The sequence below is a fragment of the Cololabis saira genome, chromosome 8 (genome assembly GCF_033807715.1).
Source record: "Cololabis saira isolate AMF1-May2022 chromosome 8, fColSai1.1, whole genome shotgun sequence".
In the NCBI taxonomy this organism is placed as follows: Eukaryota; Metazoa; Chordata; class Actinopteri; order Beloniformes; family Belonidae; genus Cololabis; species Cololabis saira.
This window is the reverse complement of record NC_084594.1, coordinates 19,049,007-19,071,349: the sequence shown is the minus strand read 5'-3', so window position 1 is coordinate 19,071,349 and position 22,343 is coordinate 19,049,007. Positions and strand designations below refer to the sequence as shown.

At 39.3% G+C, this 22,343-nt stretch overlaps 2 protein-coding genes across 2 annotated transcripts; one reads left to right on the top strand and one right to left on the bottom strand.

The window, feature by feature from the left end:
* The first annotated feature begins 781 nt into the window (after positions 1–781).
* pigu (phosphatidylinositol glycan anchor biosynthesis, class U) lies at positions 782–9,642 on the top strand. The gene is made up of 12 exons (XM_061727024.1): positions 782–922; positions 2,860–2,924; positions 3,171–3,230; positions 3,352–3,414; positions 3,556–3,665; positions 3,792–3,892; positions 4,024–4,121; positions 4,213–4,367; positions 5,263–5,406; positions 5,514–5,638; positions 5,808–5,950; positions 6,889–9,642. Exons 1-12 carry the CDS (start codon positions 793–795, stop codon positions 7,000–7,002), a joined length of 1,308 nt encoding a protein of 435 aa, XP_061583008.1. The 5' UTR covers positions 782–792; the 3' UTR covers positions 7,003–9,642.
* A 682-nt stretch (positions 9,643–10,324) lies between these two features.
* gmppb (GDP-mannose pyrophosphorylase B) lies at positions 10,325–21,267 on the bottom strand. Its single transcript, XM_061727023.1, has 10 exons — positions 21,154–21,267; positions 19,591–19,723; positions 19,423–19,503; positions 18,851–18,899; positions 17,239–17,381; positions 15,915–16,073; positions 15,744–15,822; positions 13,879–14,006; positions 13,610–13,792; positions 10,325–12,559 (listed from the first exon to the last, which is right to left on the bottom strand). Exons 2-10 carry the CDS (start codon positions 19,717–19,719, stop codon positions 12,428–12,430), a joined length of 1,083 nt encoding a protein of 360 aa, XP_061583007.1. The 5' UTR covers positions 19,720–19,723; positions 21,154–21,267; the 3' UTR covers positions 10,325–12,427.
* Positions 21,268–22,343: the final 1,076 nt, after the last annotated feature.

The following is a 22,343-nucleotide window of genomic DNA, read 5'->3' as shown; positions in this document are numbered from 1 at the left end:
TTTCATTCCAATGTATATACTGTTGTTTATATTTTGTAATTATATATTTTTTACTTTTTTACCCATTCGCTGTGTCTTGTGTGTTGCTGCACAAAGCGAATTTCCCCATTGAAGGAGGAATAAAGGACAATCTAATCTAATCTAATCTTATCTAAATAATTTACATTTAAGAATGTGGCTGTTTTACAAAGATTTTCTTTTTATGTAAGAAAATATGTAATAATTGTCGTGTTGACTGAATTAAACCAAGCACATTGTCGGTCTTGGTGTTAAATCTTTCGTGGACGATTTACTTTTATTTGGTATGTTGAGCGGAAACTGTTCGTTTATTGTCTAACTTCATTGAAGCTGGTGGATTTGTTTTGATCCGACGCATAACGAGTTCGAGTGCAAACATGCACATCATTTGTTGTTCCGGTTAGCACTGTTACGTGGTAAAACCATGGATCTAAAACCAGAGACATTCAATAATAATGTAGAGGATCTTTGGTAAAACTAAGCTAAATTGTCATCTAAACACCATTATTTTTTTAGACATTTTTAGATATATTTATTTATTTATTTTTTAGGCATTTTTTTTAAAATAATGTAAATAATATAATTTTCATATTCAGCTAAGTATCAGGATAAACACCTAATTTACGTCAGTACAGAAATCTTAGCCACTGTCAGTTAGCTAGTTAGACAGTTAAACACGCTTTGCTTGAGATTGTGAGGATTCCCTCCAACAGTGGACTTCATTTCCCGTAATGCCCTGCGCGGGCGGGGCAGAGAAAGAGCTTCCTTGCCAAGATGGCGGCTCCCTTGACTCTACTTCTGATTGTTGCCGTCACAATCCGCGCGGCTCTCTTCAGGTCCAGCCTGGCGGACCTGGTGGCAGAGAGGGTGGAGGTTGTGTCCCCCATCACCGCCTGGAAACGAGGTGAGCGGTTGTCGAGTGCGGGGTTTTCGTGCGTTTCACGCGAGAACGCGGCTCGAGCCCGGTCGCCTCAAGCCTGAATTATGGTTCTGCGTTAAATCGACGCAGAGCTACGCCGTATGTTACGGCGTAGCCTACGGCGTATTTACGCGGCGACGCGCACGTACCGTGCGTGTCGCCGCGTACCCTACGCCGTAGGCTCAGCGTTGGTGAAACGCAGAACCATAAATCAGCTTTCAGTCAAACCGGTTCATCTGCTGCACAAAGCTGCAATTTACATTAAAATTACTCGGATTTCTCTCTCAGAGACAAATCCAGCTGAAAATAATTAAAGAATTCTATATTTGGGGAAAAATATGTTAAATTTAATTTGTTATCACCAATAAAGCTTTGTCGGTGTGTTTCTGTGCTGAAGTGTCACAATCAGCAATAGATCAATTATCTGATGGCAGCAGATAGTATGAAGCTTTGCAGTCCTTTGCCTTTTTAAATGATTGTTTTAAATGAAACCAAAAGTAATCTGAAAGCTTGTCTATATATGCAAGTGATGTATTAATCATTGTGCATTGATTTGCTTTGTGATGCAGAGACTTGTATAAACACAACACCAGATATTTATATATTTAGCTATATGCATGGTAAATAACAACCAATTGTACACGCATTTAGTCTTTATAAGAGAACTGTTGGTGTTTTTTCTAAGTTGACTGTATTTTGCAATCTGTAAAATGATTTTGAAGCACAATTTTGACTAAAATGAAAGTCAAAAGTCGAAGTGAGGAAGTCAAATATATATATATATATATATATATATATATATATATATATATATATATATATGTATGAATGAATGAATGAATGAATGAATGAATGAATGAATGAATGAATGAATGGAAATATATTTATTTCGGCCAGGTCATTCAGAATTTAGACACCAACAGAAACCATTAGTTCACATAATAAAGAGACCTAACCGAAAAGGAATAGGCTGAAGCTATTGCTTATTTACGCCTACCCTTCTCACATGATCAACTTATTCAGATCGCAACATACAAAACATCATACAAAAAATCATATTGTTTACACAATCCCGAACATAATTCCGTAATAGTATCATCTACTGGATCACTCATATTTTTCAAACACATTAAACTTAAACAAACGTTTGAATGCATGAATCGACTGGCACATCTTCAATTTTTCATCAAGTGCATTCCATATATTTACACCCCTTACAGTAATACATTGATCTTTAATTTTAGTCCTAGACTTTGGTTTTTCAATCATATGTTTCCCTCGAAGCTCATACCTACTTACCCTTATTTTAAACATGATTACAATGTTACTACCGACAGGTAACAATCTGTTGAACATTTTGTACATTATCAATGCTATTTTGTATTCCACTAAATCCATGCATTTAAATGCCCTTAATTTAATTATTTAATAATTCATTTGATGGTTCTCTATAATTTGATTTTGTGATAATCCTTACTGCTCTTTTTTGAAGAATAAAGATCGGTTTAGTATGGGTAAAATATGCACTCCCCCATATTTCTAAACAGTATGTAATGTAGGGAATAAACATAGTACAATACAAAATATATAAAGCACGCTGGTTCAACATATCTTTTACCTTGTATAATATGAGCCAAACCTATATATATATATATATATATATATATATATATATATATATATATATATATATATATATATATATATATATATAGTGTTGAATGCAATACATGCATTTAAATGAAAGTGATGCTGATCATTGATGTGATAACTGCACAGAAACACCACCAACGCCCTCATGAATTGTTCATTAGGCCGCTGTAATGGGTAGGTGCATTAATGCCTCTGAAGTGCTGCAGTTAACGGAAAAGATTTTAGCTCTACAATGAATCAACTCTCCTGTGGCTTTTATTTGCTTCCAGTTATTGAAGGTTTGGCTCTGCTTGACTTGGGAGTTTCACCGTACTCTGGAGATGTTTTCCATGAGGTGAGAGATCCACCAACACATTTCTGCTCCGTGTTTTCTTCTGACCCTGTCAACAGCTGTATATGTGGCTTTAGAAACATCTACAAACGTTAAAAAGTGAATTGAACCATTTCAGAAACTGCTCCATTACTGAGACAGCTTAAGTAACATCGACTATGTGCCCAGGTTTCTTATGGTTGTGAATGAGAAAAGACACTCAGGTGAACCACGTCATGTATTTAATCTTTGATTTTCTCTTCTCGTCAGACTCCTCTCATCATTTATCTTTTCCACTTTGTGGTGGATTATGCAGAGATCACATTTATGGTGAGTTTGGATCAATTGTTCTTCATTTTGATTTGTTTTTGTGGACATCCATAAACAGTTTTCTTTTTTTCACCATCTGAAATAAACTTTGCTTGGTTTCTTCCCGTTTCTGTCTCTGCAGCTTGCCGATGTCATCACTGCCTTCGCTCTCTACATGGCAGTCAAGGAGTACAACAAACAAGTGGTGAGCACATTTTCAAAGTTTACTTCACCGCCCTTTTCTCTTCGAGGACTTATGTTGTCATTTGATATCTGGCATATGTATTTTGTCTACGTAACATATGTCTGTATTACACATCTGAAACGGCCTCTTGCGGGTTCTCAGTTCAGAAAGCAGAAGTTTGCGCTGGAAGCAGACCGTTACCCAATGGACTGTCTGGAGCTCATCAGAAGCCCCAAAGAGATGTTCTACATCCCCCTGAAAGTAGCCATGTAGTAAGTACCACCAGCCCCTCGGGGGAGCGTTTACTGAACATAAAGAGGGAGACAGAGACGTGTTAGGCTGTGGGGTTGTTTGATGTCCAGAGAAGCAACTCGTTTGTCTGTCGTCTTCTCTCACAGTTACCTGCTGAACCCGTTCACCATCTTATCCTGCGTTGCAAAGTCGACCTGTGGCCTGAACAACGCCGTCATCTCCCTCTTCGTCCTCTCAACAATAAAAGGTTGGCTTCAGGTCTCTTATTTGATCTTTTTAAATGTTTAATAAAATCTCTGTCGGCTGAAACTTTCAATTCTACTATCTTCAGTTTTATTCAACAAAACCATGGTGACTGATTTCCTTTGTCCGTGTCAGGAAACGTCCTGCTGAGCGCCATATTTCTGTGCCTGGCCACGTATCAGTCCATCTACCCCCTCACGCTGTGCGCTCCAGCGCTGCTGTACTTAATGCAGGTATGTTCCCTTCATCACATCTTCTTTCTCAGTAATCTGAATATGTTTTCATGGATTTCTGCATCTCTGTGTCGTGTCTCTGTTCTTCCAGCGTCAGTACATCCCAATCAACATCCGGCGGGTCAGCTTCTGGTGGTTCGTCGTGCAGTACCTCTTCATGTACCTCGGCAGCCTGTTTGTCCTCACCTGCCTTTCCTTCTTCCTGCTGGGCTCGTGGGACTACATGCCCTCCGTTTACGGCTTCATGTCAGTGCAAAACGGCAACACTAGACACTACAACGTGTTCTTTTTTGTTGGTTTGTCTTTTTCTTTTGAAAAGGGCACATTTTGATCAACATCTCTCTCTGTTATATGCTCTGCATTTGGTTTCTCGGCCTTTTATGAACTTCTGGTTCAGTAGGAGAAGAGTGAGTCTGCTGGGACGGACGCTAAAGTTTATCACAGTTTCAACAACTTCTTTATCTTGTCTGTACACGATAAAGAAATAGTTAGTGTTTAGTTAATCAAAAACAAACATTAGTTGTGTTTCCGTTACACTTAGTTTGAAAAATCATCTCGAAATCCACTACCTGATGAGAAAATAGTCAACAGAAGAAGAAGGCAACGGATGAATATTGAAATGATTAATCAGAGTCGAAGCCCTCACTAATACAGTAATCTGTAAAGATTAAACAGGATTATAGCACATCATATTAATGAGGCCAAAAAAAGATGGAAACTGGATTTCGATGACTTCAGATTGACCTGCTACGTCACACCCAGCGCCGTCAGAGATGTGGAAATGTGACACTTTTCCGATAAACTGGATTATCAATCACCTGAAAAACCACTTTTTGAAGGTGTAAAGCGATTTTCCCGATTATTTAGCAGTTTTCTTTAATAAATGTATTGAATTTATTAATAGGTTTTTCTATGTGATATTTTAGTTTTGGGCCAGTACCAGAAATGTGACTATTTTCATTGTTTCTGTTCATTGTTACTGTTCATTGTTACTCATCTTCTCCATCCGGGGGGCGCTGTGGAGAGTTTTAGTATTTTATTTTATTTTTGTACTGTTTAAAACACACACACATGAATTGTAAGCTGGTGGTTGCATTGAAATGCCTGCAGGACTGTAACGTGAAAGTCTCTGTCTCCTCAGTCTCTCTGTCCCGGACCTGACCCCAAACATCGGCCTCTTCTGGTATTTCTTCGCCGAGATGTTCGAGCACTTCCGCCTCTTCTTCCTCTGCGTCTTCCAGATCAACGTTTTCTTCTACACCATCCCTCTGTCTGTCAAACTCAAGTAAGTCCGCCTCCCCGCCGTCTGTCCTGTCAAAGTTAACACAGTCTCAGTTCTGGTCACTCTCTGAATCCAAATCTGAGTTGTCCCCGTGTGCCTGTGTGCTGCAGGGAGCATCCCATGTTCCTGATTTTCATGCAGTTAGCTGTGATCTCCATATTTAAGTCCTACCCTACTGTGGGAGACATCGCCCTTTACCTGGCATTCCTTCCCGTCTGGAGTCACCTGCACAGATGTAAGTGGAACAAACCTGCAGGAAACACGCCAAGATGCAGCATAACAGCATCTCCAGGCGCTTTAATCATCAGCTTTAAGAAACCAGGATTGATGGTGTATCCGTTTAAATGTATTATCTACTTTAACTGGTACATAATAATAATAATAAAGTTTACATTTTTGTCCAGTCCTGAGGAACATCTTCCTGGTGTCGTGCGTGCTGCTGGCCTGCTCGGCTCTGTTCCCAGTTCTATGGCACCTCTGGATTTACGCCGGCAGCGCCAACTCCAACTTCTACTACGCCATAACTCTGCTGTTCAACGTGGCACAGGTAGGTAGCGCGGCCGGCTCTGACCGGATAGATGGATTACACTCGTAGGCAGGGGTGTTGCTAGACCCCCTGGAGGCCCTGGGCAGGAGAGACCATGGGGCCCCCCAGAATCATGATGAAGTCCAGGAAAGATCAGTAACCAAATCTTTTATTAAATAATTATCATATAAAATAAAGAATAAATAACATAACTATCTTAATGCAAAGTAGATACACTAACTTATTATATGGCTGGATTTCCTTTGCACAACTTGAATATGCAGTAAACGTGCTTGTGGGAGTTTGGGAGAAAGTGGCAGGCCGCTTTTTTTATAATGTAACACACATTACTTACACATTCTTACCATCGTCACCTTTTTCCTTTTCATTCTCTTGTTTTTTTTCTTTTCGCGTGTCCAGAGGGAAATGTTTGCTTAATTTTTTCAAATTGTGAATCATTATTGCCGCACATGGTTGCTGGCTAGTAAGGGGGCCCCATTAGGGAGATTCCTGACTGTCATTGCAGTGTCTACGGGGTTTCAAGTTGTGTCGCTGATATGAAGCGATATCAGACGTCTGTCGGGGGCCCCCTGCTATTTACGAGCCAGTGAAAAGTTGGAAAAGGCCCCGTGCGGGGCATTTCTGATGCGTTGTCGTTGCAGCGTCTAAAGCAGGTCCATTATTTTGTTGTTGACGAATGAATAAATAACATTTATATGCAACTTAGAGGAAAATTTAAAAGTGATCCAGTGTGTTAAATAAAAAACTCCTCCAAAGCTCTGGCCTATAAAGGTATAAGGGATGATGTAACAAAAACCAAGCAAAAATAAAAATGCGTTACAGGGATGGTTCATTAGAAAAGTAAGAGAAACTTCTTGAATAATTTCTTGTGATGATTGAATATTATTTTTGCTTGATGCATTTGTTTCTGAACTTTCACTAATGAACTTTCCCCTCAGATCCTGCTGGTGTCGGATTATTTCTACGCCTTCCTGAGGAGGGAACACCACCTCACCTACGGGCTGTACCTGAAGAGGAAAGACGGGTCAGAGGCCACGCTTGTTCTGAAATAAACCCCCCCCGCCCAGACTCTGCAGGGGGGAGGAAACTGTTGAACTTTTTATGTTTTATTTTAGTTTTGTTTTTAACTCTCAAAGACTGTGGAGGATGAAAAGACTTTCAAAGCCGCTCTGATCCTCAGACAGACCAAAAGCACACGCTGAACGTGTGTGACGTACAGCTTTGGATGAAGTCAGTTAACCCGGTACTCGCAACACGGCAGACGCGTGTGGGATGTAAACACGAGGTTCCTTCTCTTCTGGAGTGCTCTTACTGTAAGGCAGCTCTGCCTGGAACTTGACAGGAGATTTTATTTTGAAGGCCACCAACAGACCTTTGGGACAGACTTTTATTTTTAAGCCTCGCTCTTCTTCAAACACCAAAAAAAGAAAAAAAACATTGTGTGAATCCACTACTAATTTAATAACTGCTAACCCCAGCTCACCCATAACATATATTTAGTCGCTTTTCTGTTTATCTAATTATATTTCTGTTATGTTAGTGGTGACAACAGCAGGAGGAGCTTTAAGAAAACAACTTTGAGGCTTCTGCACCTCGTTTTTGCTCTTGGATCAACACAATTCTGCTCATCTGTGTCATATCTCTTTATTTAAAACTACACCAACTTAATCAGCTATCTTCAGACCTTGTCCACCCATAAGCAGGTATTTTATAAAATTAAACTTCTTTTTCTGTTACATGTTAAATGGCAAAAGGAATTTTTGGAGAAATATTTTTAAGGTTAAAAAGATTCATATAACGCAGAAAAATAAACAAGACGACGTGTATGTTGATGAGAGCGCAAAGACGTGGTGCTTGAACGCTCGTGTGAGTTTTATTTTCACACGTTAGTGCAGATGGAGACTTTTGAAAATGTACCAAACGTTTAGCTGGACAAAGAGGGTTTTCACCTACCTGTGGAGGAAACTTCAGGTAGCAGATACAAGACTGATCCCTCAGATGAACAGAAACAAGGGCTGGCAAGACGTTTAAGCTGAAATACTTAAAAGTTCTGTGGACAAAAGGATCCGATTATTACTATAATTATTATTATTATTATTATTATGGACCAAGCTAAAGCTGCCCTGCGGTGATCTTTTGTCTTCCCACCCCTCAGAAGTCGCCAAACTAACTAGTATTTGGTGAAATTTGTAATTTACCTGATATTTTATTTTCCTGCATGTTTATTTCAAAAGATAATCGTCAGAACTTTAATAATTTAATGAGTGAAATTATAATTCCCTATGCATGCATCATCAAAAGTACTGATCTGACAAAGGAAATTCAGATGTTGGAGGCTAAATTAAGTTTAGCCATCTCAGTATCTACAAAACCTGCTCTGACCCTCCGCCAGAGGAAGAAAAATGATGAAAACGTTCCTCAATGTCCGAACGCACCATCACTTATTGATAATCACAGACCGGTCCTCTGCGTCACCATGGAAACGTCGGGACATCGATGTTTATCTGTAAAACTTTTCTGCCTTAAGAGTTGAACTCAGAATCTGAGGGACGCAAGTGGATTGAAAGATTAAAATTTTGATTGTAGGAGATAAAAGGAAGTTGGGTTGAGAGTTAGAATATGTATGTTTCACGTTGGGCTCCGGTGTCCTGGAGATTTAAACTGGAGCCGACGGGCCGGGACTGGAACCTGCAGCAGCTGCACCGAGGACCTTCGGCGGAGACGACCTTCGACCTCCGCACCAGAGGCGCCGACTCAACCTCACACTTAAAGAAATGAAATGTAAACACTACTGTTCTGTTCTTGAATGTTGTTTTTCTTTCCTCTCTTTGTTTCTAACTCCTCGTTTCTGGGGCAGAAGGTTGATCACAGCCATTTTGATACCAATAAAATGAAAAAATAATCTAATATTTATTATTTGCTGCACTAAAACATTTGCAAAGAGATTTTATTTTACATTTTATTTTGAAATTACCGTTGAACTCTTGTGTTGTTTTGATACTTTTCTGTATATATTATTTTGTTTGATTACATACTTTTAAAGTTTGATTTGATGCGGTCAATGTCGTTCGATGATTGAATGATCATGTCAAATATTGGTCAAATTAAAACTGGAGGTGTTGGTTTCGACTTGGCCATTTCATTTCTGCTGTTTTTCTGATTTTTTCTTTTTTTTTCTTTTAAGCATTCAAACACCATGATTCAAACATTTCACCTGAGAAAACAACTCACATCAGAAACCATCGGATGCCTTCTATAGATTGTAAATACTCAGATTCACATCCTCTTTGGTTTATGGAACTGATTTAATTACCTTCACCTGAACATCATCCATGTAAACCTCAAAGTTTCTACTCTTGAGATTTATGACATCAGCTAAAATGTGATTATCTTACCTTCTTTCAAACAGGCGACTGGTGTCTTTACTGGGACAGTTGATGAGGATAGTCTGTTTTCTTCCAGTTGAGATTACACTATTGGTTGTTTGAAATCTATCATGTCAAAATAAAATAAAAATCACAGCCTGACTTTAAAAACATCACATTCATGTTTGCGGGAGGGCGGTACTCCAACATTCCCATCTCCATCTCCTCCCACCGTCAACAGATCATGGGATGGTGCAGATCACTCACTGGGGTGGGAGGGTTTTTCTTTTTCTTTTTGTTGATTAATTGCCAGTATTGGGATGGGTATGCAAGGGTGTGTCTGTGTGAGAGCGTGTATGTATATGTATGTGGGTCAAGGAGGAGACAGACAAGCATAAATATGTACAACATATTAAATATTTTTGTTTTGTTCTAACTATTGTGACAAATTTTTTCCCCTGTTTTTTGTGTTTGTTTGTTTTTTTTCAGATGTACAGTGGGCATGTTGCTACAGCAGAGCGGTGCTTGTGACTGTCTGCCCCCTTTTTCTTTTTAAAAGTTGGCAAAAAATTAATAAAAAATTGTTAACAAAAAAAAAAAATAAAACAAAAATCACAGCCTGACTTTAAAAACGTCACATTCATGTTTGTGGGAGGGCGGTACTCCAACATTCCCATCTCCATCTCCACCCACCGTCAACGCTGCATGACATCTCACATTGTGCGACCAAAGAAATCCAAGTATTTTGAAATAAACAGATAATAAAATACGTTATTTTTCTATTGTTGGTACTTTAAACCTTCTAATACGATAACAGCCTCTAAGGGTTTTGAGTCTGAGCAGATGCTACTTATTGGGTTTCAGCTCGATGAAACCCAAGTCTTTTTATTTTTTATGTTAAAGTGAAGCCTAAGTGGTTCCTGATGACAACCCGACCCCCCAGAGCCTGAAAAACACATCTTCTAATTATGAAACATTATACAAATAGAAGAAACATAAAAACTCTTAGTGGTTGTTTTCAGGTGTAATTTTTAAAAAGACTTCATTACAAGGATCAACTTTCTTTCATTCAAACCATGTTGGAAGGTGTGAACATTGTTGATCTGCTGCTTTATTCAAAATAAAATGTAAATTAAAAAATAAGACATCAATACGCTTCAGAACCCTTCAACTACACAGGATTTATTTAACATGATCAGAGGTCCCATGGGCATAAACTGCGGATATCAAACACAGCGTTAGTCGGGGTCGAAGGTGAGATCATCTGCCAGTGTTGCCGTGACATTGCGTTTAAACACCAGCGCCTCTCCACGCCTCCAATAACAGATCCAGTTATCAGGACCAGGCGACGGGTCGATTCTCATCAGCTTTGACTTGGTTCAGCAGCTAACGGGCTTCATCACTTTACCACGATGAGGCACAAAAAAACAGATATATGACAGTTTTGTTCCAGTCAAACTTTGGTTGTTTCTGTGCTACAAACAAAACAACTGCAGGCAAACAAAACACCACAAGACTCGCTGGTCCACATTTCTGTTTTCCTCAATTGTCCAGCCTTTTCATGTTGGCTGATAAGTAAACAATTAAAAGTGTTTTCACGACTTCTGTCAAGTTCTGTCATCATCAACAACAACAATGTTGGCAATGAAACAATATGAATCGAGAACCAGGGGTTTTCCAGTGGTTGAGAGGAATTGTAGCAGAATAAGTGCCAGACAGTCATATTGTGTCAGATTTCTAACCTTAAGGATCATGACGTAGAAAAAAGCATTAATGATCTAACATACAGACAGTTTCCTAAACAACTCGCCCAGACGAGGGATACAAACACTCCTGAACTACTGCATTTTTGACACCATTTCATTGGAACTTTCTTCAGAGATAATTACCACACAGGTTAAAACACTGTCTAAATTCGGTGGGTAAATTCACATGAGGTACACAACAACAAAAAAAAAGATTTAAGCGCTCCAGAGCATTAATCTACATAAAGGTCCCTTCAGAGCTATTTATTAAATATCCATATTTAGTTTAGCAAACATTTTTTACAATTTTGCTTCTGGTTTAGTGCCTAAATTTGAAAAAAGTAAAATTCAAATGAAATGTCCCAAACTAGCGATGTTTCTATGACTAACAGTCATACAACATTTTTAAATAACCTTTTTTGAATATTCATATCTATTCAATAATGCTGGTCTACCAGCAAACATGCAGCTGAAACAAGTTTAGCTCAGACTGGCAAGAGACAAAACTGAAATCTAAAAATGGCCATAACACAGAAAAAAACCAAATAACTGGATCTGACTGACGTAGTAACTACTTTGACTCCAGTACTGATGCGCTTGTGAGCCGACCTCCCGGTGAACGCCACATCAGCAGCAAGCTGAGCTCAAAGCAACATCTTTACAAGGCATTAGTGCTTTTTTTAAAGGACAAAAACAAACCAGATCAGATGCAGCCAGACTTAAACGTCTGAGCCCCTCGCGACTAGTTTGTCTTGCTTCCCCAGAGCAGTAACTCGTCAGTGCTGTAAACCAACATTCATTGGTAAACTAATCAGGATGCGTTTTATAAAAATGGATGCAATTATAAGCTCTGTTGAGGAATGCAACGCTATACTGACTTACATTCTTACTTACTTCATAACAAATATGACTCCTGTTTGTTTAAAACATTCACATTTCTATAAGGAAGTTGAAGTTGCTGCAGCTTTAACCACACAACCAACGACGTGAGCTGTTCAGCAGGTCCGGCCAGAATCTCCAGTCGCCCATCATGATTTGATCCAGAGTAAATACATGATGCTCATATCCTCTGTCACCCCCCCAACCCTAAACATCATCAATCCCTCCACCAAACGCACCAGATTCCTCCCTCGTCTTCATCAACCACCACCTGCAGGACTTCAGGCCTCTGCTATCGTCAGACTAATGGAAGACGCAGCCAAGCAGGGATAAAACAAATACAAGTTAAAAAAAAAAAAAAAAGCTCTTCGTTTATTGTTCTTCATCCGAGCATCTGATCCCCGCTCTTTTTCTTTTTTCCTGGCACAATTTTGGTTTCCAGTCAGTTCATATAAAAATTAGCTGGGATTCTCTCGTCCTCCGTGACGCTACATGATGATTCTCGGCTCTGGGACCGACTCGTTGATGGATTTATGAGGTAGGACGTTGGCACCGTTCAGGTAAAGTTCATCGCTCACAATCACGTCCTCCCCCAACACCGTCACGTTCTCCATCCGCACCTGGCGACACAGAGAAACCAGACACGGGTCATCGCCGTACCCTCAAAGCAGCTGTAACCGTTTTACATGAAACGGAACAACCATGTGACCCAAACAGAAGACTTTCACATTTAAGTTCAGGTTTTTCTGAGCTGAAATCAAGGTGGGCATGTCTGTTATTTAACTTCTACTGTCATGAATCTAGGCAAAAATATCAGGCCGCCAGGTGGCACAGTGGTTAGAGCAAGCGGGCCACGTTCAGAGGCTACAGTCCTCATCCTGCAGCGGTCGCAGGTTCGAGTCCCGGCCTGCTGCCCTTTGCTGCATGTCGTCCCCATTCTCTCTCTCTACCTAAAATTTGAATAGAGGCCACTAGAGCCACAAAATCTTTAGAAAAAAAAAATTATATAGGCTATATATATATATATATATATATATATATATATATATATATATATATCATCATCATCATCGTCATCCAACTATATATACGTTAAAGTTAAATTGTATAAACACGTGTGTCTCCCTCTATAAATCTCAGAAAAACAAAATATCCCCAATAACAATGCTAATAATAACAATAACACAAACAGATACATCAAGACAGGAATTATAGTTTCAGCACCTCAAAACCACTATTTTAACAACGCAGATGTTTATGATAATGAAAAATAGAGCATTATTAATAACATAATTTTAAGTTTGACTGAAACCTGAAGAAGAACTTGAACTGGAGAGAAGAGAGAGAAGTTCATGTTTTGGTATTTGAGTTTAAAGGGATTTTAGCTCAGGAACATTAGCAGCTTTTCAACTCCCTGCATAACAAACATCTAGGATTCTGTGAACAAAGTCTTCCGTTCATGTGGGTGAGTGGTTGAAGTGTCTAAACTTTGAATAAAGGCCACTAGAGCCACAAAATCTAAAAAATACATCTACAGATGTGCCTTTAAAAAGAGTCAGTTCACCAGAAGTTTAAAATTAAGGCAGTTTAAGTCTGTTTGTTCTGAACTGTAAATACATTTCAGCAACTGTTGCAGCTCTAACTGTATAGAAATGTTTAAAGCGACTCACCCACTGGCCCACCGAGGAGCTCCACCCCACGATGCAGCTCTCCAACCAGGAGTGCGACTGGATCCTGGACCCCTTCAGCACCGTGCAGCGCTTTATCCTCACGCCGTCCTCCACCACCACGCCGGCGCCGATGGTGACGTTGGGCCCGATGGTGCAGTTCTCCCCGACCTTCGCCGACGGGTCCTGGCAGAGGAGGGAGGACAAACGAGGGCATCAACGCGGGGCAGTACTCATTTATTCAACAGGCATCGTTAGCGACCGGCACTCACCACGAGGACGTTGCCGAGGAAACCAGGTCCCGTCCGGAGCCTCTCGGGGGCGTGTTGTCTTACCGACTGCAGGTACATGCACATCCCTGTCAGGAAGTCCTTAGGCTGACCGATGTCCATCCAGAAACCTGCAGAGAGACAAGAAACAGCAAAACAGTCCAAATATGGACGGTGAAAGCAATTAGTTACCATGGAAACTAAACTGACAGGTTACTAAACACAGAACAGAGACTTCTCTGTCATCTTATTATTACCAACTCTGTTTATTTTTCATTTCAGGAAAAATGGGTAATAAAGCTGCAGGTAGGGTGTGTAACACGATTAATCTAAGACTTCTACTGGAAATACACGAAATTATATGTAAAAGCACTGATTTTATAAGCAATAAAAACTGGAAATACGGGTGTGTCTAAAGGAGAGGAGGGTGGTTTGACTGTTCAGCTACTTGGTTTCTGTGTTTCGGGATAGGCTGAGATCTGTCTAGAGCAGGGGTCGGCAACCCAAAATGTTGAAAGAGCCATATTGGACCAAAAACACAAAAAACAAATATGTCTGGAGCCGCAAAAAATTAAAAGTCTTGTATAAGCCTTAGAATGAAGGCAACACATGCTGCATGTTTTCTATATTAGTGGGGGAAGATTTTTTTTTTCTATTATGCACTTCGAGAAAAAAGTCGAAATGTCGAGAAAAAAGTACAAATGTTGAGAAAAAAGTCAAAATTTCGAGAAAAAAGTCTAAATGTTGAGAAAAGAATCGAAATGTCAAGATTAATGTTGAAGTACAATCTTGAGAAAAAAGTCGAAATGTCGAGAAAAAAGTCGAAATGTTGAGAAAAAGGTCAAAAATATTGAGAAAAAAGTCGAAATGTCGAGGAAATAGTCAAAATTTCATTAAAAATTCTAAATGTTGAAAAAACATCGAAATGTTGAGAAAAAAGTCGAAATGTCAAGATTAAAAAGGAAAGGAAAAAGGAAGAAAAAAAGAGGAAAAAAGGGAAAAAAGAAAAAAGAAAAAAAGAGAAAAAAAGGAAAAAAGAGAAAAAAGAAGAAAGGAAAAAAAAAAGGTTAAACATTTTTGAAAAAGCTCCAGGAGCCACTAGGGCGGCGCTAAAGAGCCGCATGCGGCTCTAGAGCCGCGGGTTGCCGACCCCTGGTCTAGAGGGACGAGGATTTGGAGAAGCACCAACAGACTACTGGTGCCGTTCGGCTCAGATCTGCTGGCATCTTTGCCTGAAAGCATAAAAACCTTTAGCTTTGGACACGAGAAACCAAGTGATCTGGTTTCTGGTTGGTGCTTCTCTTCCTAAAACTACTCCCCGAGTCTGAACGTGAGAAAAGATCCGAACACTTACGTCTGTTAGAGCTGTGAGCTGCAGAGACCAAAGCGAGCACACGGGTCAACTTCCAACAACATACTAATCAACCTCTTCATCTGTGAATAAATCGTACTAAACTTGGCCTCCAAAATTCTGATACCTACATATTTTGTCAACAAAACTGAAGCAGAATATATTACATCTTAGACAAAGCTAAAAAAAAGCATGCCAACATCATTGACCTTGAAAAAAACGACGGTATTCGATGAAGCGACTCATCTTAACTCATGCAGACAGTGTTCAGGCCTCAAATTAAGAATTTTAGTAGGTTCATTCATGAAAACCTTTGATCAAAGTAATAATACTGGCTTTTAAACACAGAATGAATTTGTTTTTTTCCAACATCATGCTGAATTTTTCATTTTCACACTGAAAACTGCACAGGTTCTTAAAATGCACTAAAAAGGTCAGTTCTTCCAATCTGCCCCTCATCTCTGAGGCTGAAGACAATGTTGACATAATCTCTGGTTGAACTAGTGAAAACACTTACCCTGCAGCTCCATGGCGTACAGATGACCCTCCTCTGCCATGACGGGAAATATCTCTTTCTCGATGGATGTTGGTCTTAACTGCAAAACGAACAAGTTTGGACAGACGTCACGGCCACGTGGAGAGAAAGAGCTTGACAGCGCATCACTCCGAGGGAGGAGGAGAGCATCACCTGGATCCTGCTGAGCATGCTGGGACTGAAGATGTACATGCCGGCGTTGATCTTGTTGGAGACAAAGACCTGCGGTTTCTCAACGAAGCGATGGATCCTGCCGGTGTCCGACTCAAACACCACCACGCCGTACTTGGAGGGCTCCTCCACCCGCGTTACCTTCACACACAAAATCAGGGAATTGTTTCCTTCTGTGTTGAATTATTGTAACAAAACTTAAATCCCATCACACCAGCTTTGATATGCTGACCAGCAGTAAACATTTGATCCAGTAGGGGGCAGTAGTACAATTTCTTAGTAAGATTTCATGATTGTTTTAGTCTTAATGAACCCTTGCTGCTAAGACCACAAAAATAAATCAAATGAAATAAACTCCATTAAACTTCAAAAATCTTTACCTGGGTCATGTCAAATGTCTGAAATCAAGGAGGGATATAAAGCTGCTACAGGTTCTATTGGCCGCCAGTAAAAAATCTATTACTAGAGAAGGTGGTTGAACCCGGCACCACCTACACTGGAGGAATGGCATGGGATAGTCCTGGAAATGTTTAAAATGGAAAAACTGACCTATTCTTTGAGAATTCAAAAGGACAAATTTGACCGAATTTGGAGTGAATGGGCTGAATTTATATCTCCATTCCGAGCAGACTTTGCATAACTGCACCAAAGTTTTTATGCCGCGTTCCATTTGTCCTCGGAAGTCGGAATTTCCCAGTTCCTAGTCGGAATTTTCAACTGGAACGCCCCTCGAAGTGGGATTTCCTACTGGGAAAGTGGGAGAAGCTTCACCACCCCCGAGTTAACATTCCAACATGGCTGCCATTCCCAGTTCCCAGTTCCGATTTCCGAGGTAAATGGAACGCGGCATAAGTCCCTTTCCCTTTCTTTTTGAAAATGTTGAAAATGTAAGCTTCCCTTAGTGCGTAGGTACATAGTGGACAGTTAACACTGTAAGAAAGTGGGACAGACAGAAGTAGGTCATGAATGAATATGTAAACTGCATGCATGAGGGTAGGAGGGGGATCACAACTGTGACTGGGAGAAACCTGAAGATTCAGAGGAGGATACAAACATTCAGGGAAATGTTTACAGAGGATCGTGGAGCTCCTAGAGGACTGATATATGTCATACAGAAGTTTGGTCTTTTACAGACCTCCAATTTACCCTTGAACCAATTGCTTTCTTTCTCACAAAGAAAAAAGGGAAAAGGACTCTATGTATGAAGATGTAATTTTTTTTTTTACATAATGTCTTTTCTGTAGGTGTTGACTGCCCTTTCCATACAAAGTAAAAAAAAAAGAGAAATAAATAAACTCCATCTCACCACGATGGTTCCCTCCTTGCCGTGGTTGTGGTGGAACTGCAGCATGTCTTTGAAGGGAAAATCACAGATGACGTCCGAGTTGAGGACGAAGAACGGCTCGTTGTCGACGTTCAGCAGCTCTCGGGCCAACGCCAGGGGTCCCGCTGTGCACAGACAGAGACGTGCATATCTGTTGTTTTATCAATTACATCAAAACAAGTTTCCACGTGGGTGGAGTTTACGCTCTCAGAGTCTAGACCTGAGCTACCTTTTCCTCATGGACGAGTGTGATCTTTGTTTCAGGCTGTTTGGATAACTTGGTGACCTCAGATTATTTGTGGAAGTGGACGTGAATGTGGTCAGAGTGAACTCGACCTCTCGTCCTACAAACATATGAAAAGTGGAGTATCTGAAGGTATAAATACGTACAAGTTTATTCAATTCAAAATTGTGTTTTTTTTTAATTTTTATATATGAATATATATTGCAACGATGGTGAATATGTATATGTTGTTTGGGATTGTTCTTTTGTTATTACTGTTTACCAATCACTTTTGTGGAAATTGTCTGAAATAAATAAATTCATTCATTCATTCAAATTGTACTTAAACGGGCGATATAATATTGGCAGTTATGTCTGTTTGTTTTCTTGATGAACATTGTAAAGCAAATGTAATTAGATCTAAATTATGCAAACAATTCTCACAGTTAGTTTATTGTTAAATGGGATATATTAGAAATGCATTTGTCTCTGCTTGAGATGATACCTGTATATTTTGAAGTCTGCAGTGATACTGTATCTGCATACCTTCATGCTGTCTGGGTTTAAAAGTTTCTCATTCAGTGAGCTGTTCGGATTTGCTTACAGACCTGGATCAGAAAGTTTAACTCCTAAATTTTATTAACCCCAGTTAGAAGTTGGATTTATACTCCCATTTATGGAGGAAAGTACAGTTTGTAGCATCTTCACTATCTAAAAAAAAAACAAATCTAAGAACAATGATGAAAATGTACCAATGAAAAGCAACACTTTGACAACGTTTAGCATCCAAAACCTCAAAGAAACAGAATCATAAAGACAGAGCAACACATGGGATTTAATTAATCATTCTGGGTGGGAGAGGAATGTCGTTTCTTCATTATGCTACTTCACAGCTCCTATCTAGTACTGTGTTTCCTTAATTTGGGTCAACTCAGTGCAAGAGCCAAGTATTTGAGAGTAAAAATCTGTATGATGTGTGATTGTGAGAGCTTTCAGATTCGGCACTGTATGCTTACTCGAAAGATAATATTACAATTTAAATAACATTCAATAACCTTTATTTTGCATAGCAGCTCAGAGCTTAAAGATGGATATCAAATAATCCACTCTGCAGAAGAAGAAAAAACATGTGTGTTTTAACCAAGTTAAGAAAAAGAAACTGCATCATTTCTGTTTTTAAGTCAAACTCTTGCTCACATTTCCTGCCTCTTTTTCTTTGTTTTCAGCTTTAAGTGACTGAAAGAGCTGTGAAACGGTTCCCAACTACAATACTCATACAATCTACAACGACCTTGAACCGCTAGACACATTTAAAGCGGTTTAGGTTGTTTCCTGTCTGTTCCGTTTTGTCTGAAGTGAGGAGACACTCACCGGTTCCCAGAGGTTCCTTCTCGTGAGACAGAGAGATTTGAATCCCCAGCTGAGGAGAGAACAGAAGTGGGACATTAGTGATGCGCCAGAGTGAGCACAAGGGTAATTTCTAAGAGACTAGGAAAACATCATCAGCTCTTTCAGAAAGAACTGTGAGGAAATTGAATCAATCCATCATATCAATACATTTAAAATAGCATTATCACACCCATTAGCCCAAATAGAAATCCTGACATGACTTTACCACTGAACCTAGAACAATATTAACTACTAATAATGTTTGATGGTTTGTTGGAGTCTCAAAAGAACAATTGTTGAGAGCAAGTGGCTCATATACTGGCTCATATACTGGCTCATACTCCTGCAGCGGTTGTAGGTTCGAATCCCGGCCTGCGCACCTTTGCTGCATGTCATCCCCATTGTCTCTCTCTACCTCCTTCCTGTCTGTATACTTTGAATAAAGGGCCACATTAAAAAAAAAAAAAAAAAAAGGAAGTGGGAACGGTTCGGTCCGTGCATCTTTACACCCTCTTACTTCAACATGCATACTCTGATAGTGATGATGTACGTACTCTCTGCTCCTGGACTTTCATCTCCCTCTCCAGCAGCTCTGACATGTAGCTCACTGCCAGAACCACATGGTTTACCCCGGCCTGCAAACACACACCCGCTGGACAATCAATAAAGTGCAAAAGTAGTGAGTCAGCAGAAACAAATCCCCCTGTAGGTCACCTCCGTACCTTAACCAGCGCCTCCACCTGGTGCAGCAGGATGGGCTTGTTGCAGAACTCCACCAGAGGTTTGGGGACGCTCAGGGTGAGCGGTCGCAGCCGGGTCCCGTACCCCCCCACCAGAATCAAAGCCTTCATCCTTCTGCCATCAGCCAGGAGAGGTAAAACAGAATCAATAACAAATCTAATTATTTAGTTCATCAAATTAAGTAGATTAATCAGATATTTATGAAAACCTGACAGATTAAAGTCATACCCAGAAAGTGCAAAACATGAATTTCGCTCAACTCAATAGTCAGAGATCATAATTTACATTATTGCATTTTAATGTTTAATTTGAATGAAAAACATATCTTGAAAATATCAGATTTATTTTAAAATCATGCAAGATAGCAGTGGGATGCAAACTCTTAAATATTGAGGTAAACTATTGAGTATGGAGGATACAACTGAGTTATTACCCAAATGTGACATAATTTCCTCCCAACATCTTAATTTGCGTAGGCAGAGTTACTGTATTTGGCCCCTGAACACATTCATTTTACTTCCCCAGTAGGTTTCAGACTAAAAACTAAAAATATTTTAACCTGCAGTCTAAAACCACTGGTCATGAAAATCAAAGTCTCTTATTCATGAAATATGTTTTAGCTTTAGAGAGGATCGCATACATCATCCATTCATCACTTATATCAGTTTGCCCTTCATAAGATCGGTGATGGGAACCATCAAGGTCGAAATCACTTAGAGTGTTTAAAAGTATAAATCAGAATCAGCTTTATTGGCCAAGTTTGAACATGCCAGACAGGGAATTTGACTCACTGAACCCAGATTTAAATAGTTACAAACAGTAACAGACAAATGGCTCTTATTAACATATATACAAGTAAAAAAGTGAAAGGTGCAGCAGTATGGGGTGGACATGGTTATTGGAAGGTGCATTGTTACAGCATATGATTGTGGTTATTATTATTATTAAATACAGTAACTATAGTGGCTGTGGCTCTGCTGAGATTGGTTTAACCTCCTGCCAGGTCCTTAAATTGATTATTTTATATTTAGACTAAAGCATTGTTTCTTGAACAAAGCCTCAAATTCAAAACAAATGACGTCATCGTACCAAGTGACGTTTCCTCTCAGATCATGTGATCCATCAAATTATTCATTCATTCAGGAAAGTTCAGTTCATTAAAGTTACATTGTATAAACACGTGCTTCTCCCTCTATAAAACTCAGAAAAACTAAATATCACCAATAATAACGCTGATAATAATAACACACACAGAGATATCAAGACAGGAACTATAGTTTCAGAACCTCACAACAAAACAACTATTTTAACAACGCAGATGTTTCTGATAATGAAAAATAGAGCATTATTAATAACATAACTTATACGTTTGACTGAAACCTGAACAATAAGTTGAACTGGAGAGACGAAAGTTCACGTGTTTAAAGGGATTTTAGCTCAGGAACAGGAGCAACTTTTGAACTCCTCGCATAACAAACATCAAGATTCTGTGAACAAACTCTTCAGTTTATGTGGTTGATTGTTTGAAGAAGGTGATATCTTACCAGGATTTGGTCAGAAATGATCTTAGGCAGCTTTCTGAATCAGTGAAACTCGAGGAATGACACGTAGGATTGTTGGTTCAAACCCGAATTACTTGTTTGGCTTCCGGTTCACTCTTCCTGCATAAAGTGGAACAATTCAGATTGACGGAATCCGGTTTAGATTTTCAAAATAAAACTTTTAATCAGAATCAGAATCAGCTTTATTGGCCAAGTTTGAACATTGCCCACCAAGGAATTTGACTCCGGTTATTTCGCTCACTGTACCCAGATTTAAAAATAGCAAACAGTAAATAAACAAATGTGGCACTTATTAACAAATATACAATTAAAAAACTGCAGTATGAGGTGGACATGGTAGTGACTATCAAGACTCTCTCTGTATCTTTTTTACATAATTAGCATTTTAATAAATTGCAACATGATGATTAATTCTATCATTTTACAGCTGATAGTTGATTCTTTTATTTCATTTAATTTCTGTTGTTTGCTGTATATTACTCATAATGACTCCTCCTCTATTATGTCTTTTCTTCCTGTTTTGTTTTACCATTTTCATATCAATAGAACTGATTATTCTCATACTGGCTATGTGGTTAATACGAGGTCCATGAGTGGGTGGGATGGGAGGGAATTTATTAAAGGAATAAGGTCTGAGGTTCAAAAAAGAAAAAGAACATGGATACTGATTGCATTACTGTCAATATGGATTTTGCCTGGACCCAATACAAAAATATTGAAAAAAAAAGACGTGAAGCGGTAACCAATTTTTACATTAAAGATGTAATAACATCAGTATAAAGATGGAGAGATTAAAAGAATATGTATCAGAAAAAAAGTATCTTTTTATAAATGTGGTTTCATTAGTTTTAATGACATGGTTTCCGGTTAGCGGTGGTAACTGTGGCTGACTTGTCAGTCCGCTTTAACTGCAGTGATTGGTGGGATGTTCAAGGAGACGAGAACCTCTTACTGAAACCACGACATTCTCTCCAGCTATTAGAACTAAACTGAATTGGTATTTTATCATTTCATACTGTTGAATAATTCGTTGGTAGCCCATAGTGGTCCCATTTGTTTTGCAGTAAATACTTTGGTTTCTGCAGGCCCCTAATATTATCCTTCATGGTTTGTTCTGCTGCTGAGGTCCCGCCTCAACACCCGACACGGCCAATCAGAGAAAAACAGCGTGG

Excerpts from the sequence above, each read along its gene's own strand:
- pigu (XM_061727024.1), top strand. The coding sequence starts at position 793 with ATGGCGGCTCCCTTGACTCTACTTCTGATTGTTGCCGTCACAATCCGC. Across the intron at positions 3,231-3,351 it reads ATGCAGAGATCACATTTATG|CTTGCCGATGTCATCACTGC; the intron begins GTGAGTTTGGAT and ends CTGTCTCTGCAG. Across the intron at positions 5,951-6,888 it reads TGCTGTTCAACGTGGCACAG|ATCCTGCTGGTGTCGGATTA; the intron begins GTAGGTAGCGCG and ends CTTTCCCCTCAG.
- gmppb (XM_061727023.1), bottom strand. The coding sequence starts at position 19,719 with ATGAAGGCTTTGATTCTGGTGGGGGGGTACGGGACCCGGCTGCGACCG. Across the intron at positions 17,382-18,850 it reads GAAGGAACCTCTGGGAACCG|CGGGACCCCTGGCGTTGGCC; the intron begins GTGAGTGTCTCC and ends GTCTGTGCACAG. Across the intron at positions 13,793-13,878 it reads TCCTCGGCAACGTCCTCGTG|GACCCGTCGGCGAAGGTCGG; the intron begins GTGAGTGCCGGT and ends CTCCTCTGCCAG.